At 27.7% G+C, this 5,368-nt stretch overlaps 1 protein-coding gene across 1 annotated transcript in view; it reads right to left on the reverse strand.

Moving 5' to 3' along the window:
- Nucleotides 1–1,251, reverse strand: part of LOC103310866 (uncharacterized RING finger protein C32D5.10-like) — a 2,665-nt gene extending 1,414 nt beyond the window's left edge. Inside the window, exons 1-3 of the mRNA XM_008190295.1 lie at nucleotides 1,081–1,251; nucleotides 520–623; nucleotides 389–439 (exon numbers count right to left, since the gene is read on the reverse strand). Of these exons, the coding sequence (XP_008188517.1) occupies nucleotides 389–439; nucleotides 520–623; nucleotides 1,081–1,251 (326 nt within the window). The remainder of the gene's footprint in view (nucleotides 1–388; nucleotides 440–519; nucleotides 624–1,080) is intronic.
- Nucleotides 1,252–5,368: the final 4,117 nt, after the last annotated feature.

Raw genomic sequence — 5,368 nt, forward strand, 5'->3', positions numbered from 1 at the left:
AATAATCAAGAAAAATTGATATTGTTAATTTACTGTTAAATATTACATTTCCATTTAATAGATATATAAATAAAATAAACTTTGCTTCTATACTGTATTCAGAATAAAAGTACACCAGTTTGCGAATGCATAAACGATGTGGTGGGGAGGTATGTGGGTATGTACTGTTTATGTCCAAACTTGACATAGGTTATCGACCCCCACCTGGTGTAGGAACTCTTATTATGGTTGAATATAGGAATTATTATAATAAGTACATTGATATATTTTTAAATGAATGTTAAATAAATAAGATAAATTGTTAATACTTTTTAAATTTAATATAAAATTATAGTAAACATATGTTAAATAGTTTTTACCTAATAATTAATAAGTACTAGTATCTTACCTGTTACTAAATGCTATTTGCCTAAATTCTTGTTCATTTGCTGGGCTTGGACTAGAAAAATAAACATTTTTATAAAAAATATTGTAAATTTAAACATCATATATCAATGTTATAAAATAATGTGTTTTTACCTCGGTAGTGTAGGAACAGTATATGTTTCAAAGATGCCTAGATCATCAAATGAATGATAAATGTATCTGAAAGTTTGCTTACATAATGGGCAAGTTGGATCTGACTAAATAATAAATATACAAAAATATAAGAGTTGTGATTAAAACATGTATAAGTATGAAACTTTTCAACAAGTTCTTAATTAATTGAATCAATTATTAAATTATGTGCATCAAGTAAACTAATTAATGAATAAGTTAGAATTTTTCGATTGTAATAAATAAAGACTTCAGAAGACAAATATGAAATTTTTCTGGTGTTCAATTTAAGTTCACTCTCCTAACTTGTTAAACTATAATTGGACCTTATTTATAAGTTTTAAATAACTGAGAAAACATTCAACGTACATTAAAATGAATGTCATAATTAATAAAATTTATCAAACTTTCATATTTATAATGAAAATAAAACAGTATGTATTCCAAAACCATATAAAATAGTCAATTTCTATTCAAGAAATTTTGATACGATATGATATGTATAATTTTAACAGCTAATTATTAAGGCTTAACTAAACTTACAATTGAACATTGTTCTAAGCATGTATTTGACCATCGTTGTAAACAATCAAAACAAAATAAATGTTCACATGCATTAGTGTAACATTTATTGTTTAATTCATTCAAACAAATTGAACATTGTGGATCTGGTGTGGAAGGCTGCCCAGTAGATTCGTTATTAAGAATGTCCATTATTAATGATTGGTAATTGATACTAATACTTCACCCTCGATCAAAACTCCAATACAATGTACCTAAGTGTAATATTATAAGATTATTGACAAATTAAATCATTATAAAATACATGGTTGATTAATTATTCTGTATATATCTTCATATATTCATTAATATAATATGTAGTATAGGTATGCATTAGTAATTAAATTAATATAATAAAATTAGCAAAGTATTCAGATGGATAATTCCTGGGTTATTGTGACAACCAAAAATAAGATTTTAGGTGCCGGGAATAAATTACATTTTAGTTGTTGCTCATCTAAATATGTTATTGCGACTTGTGCTGATTTTGATAAAATCAATTAATAAAGTAGATAAAGTTTATTAAATTGGAAAAATCCCAATAGTTGTCTATTGGCAATTAATTAATCTACTGATTAGAAAAATGTACTGCCAATTTAAAGGTGATTCTTTTAAATTAAACTGCGAAAAGTGTTTTTAATTTATCCCATATGAGCATGCCTATAATTACAGAATAGTATAGAACACAATTAAAGATACCTAATGATTGTGATAAAGCATAAAATATGATCATTAAGATAACTTGGATGAGCATCGCATATAAATTTAAATTCTATCCGACAGTCCCTATTATAATATATTTAATTGTAAATTAATTAATGTAATAAGAAAAATTAACAATTTATATTAATGATACATACAAGATTTAAATTTAAAAAAGACACAGTACTGGCCTATAGTAGTTGTCGAGTATGTCATTGTAATGGAATTGTTAAATTTGAATTCAAAGATAAATAACTGTACACGTAAAACTATAATATAGTTATATATAATTATTTACCGGTAGATAGTTACCAGTTTAATTAATATATAGCTTTTAAAGTATTGTATGACCGACGGACGTTATAATATGCCATTTATCTTAGGTACCTACCTGCGCTATTACGGCTATACAATTTTTATTTTTAAATTATTATATACCTAGATGCACGTAATATGCAAGTGAACTCTCGTTATGTCGAAACTCGAGAGGTACCTATAGAAAATGTTCGAGATGTCGAGTCGTAATGGTATTTCAAATTTGAGTTCGAGATAACGAAAAATTCAAGACAGCGTTGTTTTGCACGGTAAGGTAAGGAATCTACTATAATACTATATCTAAAGAGTACCTGCATGCACTAACTACGCGTAAATGACAAATGTAATAACTGTTAAATAATATATATTGAAAAATTGAGATACAACGATCTAAAGCAACACAATTTGAAAAATAGTTAATGAAATTATTAAGTATATTAATAAGTAGGTACCACTAGTAAAAGTATGATTAGAATAATATTATACCTATGTAATATAATTCAGAATCTAAGATTATTTTTTTACAAGCAATTAAAATTATTTTAAATGTGTGTACTCACAAAATATAATAGACGATAGGCAGCCGATTTCTTATACGTGTCCTAATTGATTTCAAAGACAAACTTAACCAAATTGAAAATTGCTAGGTCATGATGTGGCAGTGGTGACTCATGGAAAATATTATCTAAAGATTAAGGTTTTTTTACAGGTTTACATCAAATATAGGTACGAAAATTACTAATAATCAATTTCATGGAGGATAAAATGGTACAATTTTAGTGAGGTGTTTATCATAGGGTGTGGTGTTTTTTTATTGATTTTAATTACCAATAATCCTGAAATCGAAAATAATGGAGACTTTGGCTTTGTGACTTAGGCCGACGATAACACATTTAGTTACTGTTAAGTAGTAACAATTAAGTTACTGTATTTGTCATACCTACTCTATAGACTGCAATGGATGATTTTATGTAATATTGAAATATTTGTGTAGTAGTATCTAATATTATAGTTAATTTGAAATAGAAAAAAAGTGTAAGCACCTACCTATAAAAATTTAATTTCCAAATGAATACGTTTAAAATAATTATCATAATAAAAAAACGCAAAATAAAAACTTCTTATTTTGATTCCAAAATACCACGAAAAAACTACCCTCCTTTCCTGAACTGCGTCTTTGTAGGTGGAGATTTAAACTTATGTATCTGCAGATAAATATTTTGCTTCTAGGCCATAAGTATTGTTATCGTATATCGGTATACCATTTATTGAATATATATATAATATTAGATTCAATATACCTAACCAATGCCCAAATTCAATTTTACTAATCGGACGGTGATAGTGTCATGATAAATGAGTAGGTACCAAGATACATGTTAATATATTAGGTACTTAAATGTCGCATCATACCGACCGATATCACTCCTTTCAAGTTTATCTAAACTTTTAGAGAAACTTCTGCTTAAACGCCTAAAACTGATAATAAAGGAAAACGATCTTATACCAGAACATCAGTTTAGATTTCGTAACAAACATTCAACAATCGATCAAGTAATGTGATTAGTAAAGCTCTCGAAAAAAAAAAACTGCTGTGGAGTATTCCGATGATACGGCAATTTCGTCAACACGTAATAGTCAGCTCACTGCAACTGATAACATACAGAGGTCAATTGTCAATATCTTTACCTGGACAAGACGTTGGAAAATTAAGATCCATGGCGATAGATCGGTGCACGTTAACTATACGTTACGCAAAACCGAAAACATCCAAATAGTACTAAATCAAACACCAATCCCACAAAAAAATTCAGCAAAATATCTTTGAATGCACCTTGACTCTCGTCTAAACTGAAAATACCACGTCCGTCAGAATAAATTCAGATTAAAGAAAAAATGCGAAAAATGTATTGGTTAGTCAGACTTCACTTCAAGTTAACCATCGAAAACAAACGTCTACTGTATGTAGCAATTATAAGACCGATCTGGATATATGGCATTAATCCCCTATATATAGACAAGTTGAACGAAAAACTACGATTTAGAACCAAAGAACTTCGCTTATATTAACGTTTTTAGTGTTGGGGTAAATCATTTTCAATAAAAAATTTTTAAAAAAACATAATTTTTTGATGAATAAGACCCAAGACCATAGGCCCATTTTATGCTTCTAATATGCTTAAAATTTGTTTTCAATGGTTAATTAATAAAATGTAATAATATACATTTTAACTGTGAATGTCCATACATAGTTTTAATCTTTTAAAACTGATACTGTTTACTTTGCTTATTTTTAAAAACTCAGAATTTTTAATAACTGGTAGTTGCAAAAACTGTTTTTTTCTGTATTTACAAAATTGTATGTAAACTGTCCGTCTCTAGTATATTTAAAAACCAGTGTTTATCTAAATTTCACTTATTTTTATTATTGCATTTTTTTTTTTCAGGGAGAATTAGATAAGTTTATGTCAAATAGAACTGATTAAAAAGATCCTGATATAACAATAACTAAAGTTAAGAAAGAAGTAATCAATGAAAATATTGATGAGATTAGATGATGTCAATTATCTAAAAATGAAATAAAATCATATTCTCTTGAGAAAAAAATAAAAATACTTTTATTTAATGGTAAGTTATTATTTGTTATTTCAGACTTTACCCTTTTTAACACTTGTATAAAAAGTTATTTTAGTATTATTATTTCTAAAATATGGTATAACTTGTGTATACTATAATAAGGGTTGCCATATATCCTGATCTGACCAGAACAGTCGTGGTTAGGTAACACGACCACAAGGTGCCAGAACCTGATTATCCGAAGAACAGAGGCTACTATAGCTGTCTTCTATGTCCTGATAAATCTTATTTGGTGTATATATGTGGGGGTCATGATGGTTTCCTATTCTTCGAAGACATTTGGCATTTGGATTTTGACACCTTGCAATGGGAAAAACTTACCTAGTGTATAATGCCTTGGTCAGTATGTGCTCACTCAACTACTATAACGCCTTCTGGTCGTATGTATTGTTATGCTGACGATATTACTAGTACATGGATAATGATACATAAATTGAAAGTCATATGATGGGAAGCAATGGTTTACTATTTCAAAGAACAGATGTATGAATCAAGTGATGAGTATCTAAAGAATATTGGCTTACCTCAAGAATACTATGAACGAATAATTGAAGCGCATGGAATATTTTTAATTATAGTGTGATTTAAAAAATAAATTTCTTCATTTTTCTTCAAG

Source organism: Acyrthosiphon pisum, chromosome A2 (assembly GCF_005508785.2).
Source record: "Acyrthosiphon pisum isolate AL4f chromosome A2, pea_aphid_22Mar2018_4r6ur, whole genome shotgun sequence".
Lineage (NCBI taxonomy): Eukaryota > Metazoa > Arthropoda > Insecta > Hemiptera > Aphididae > Acyrthosiphon > Acyrthosiphon pisum.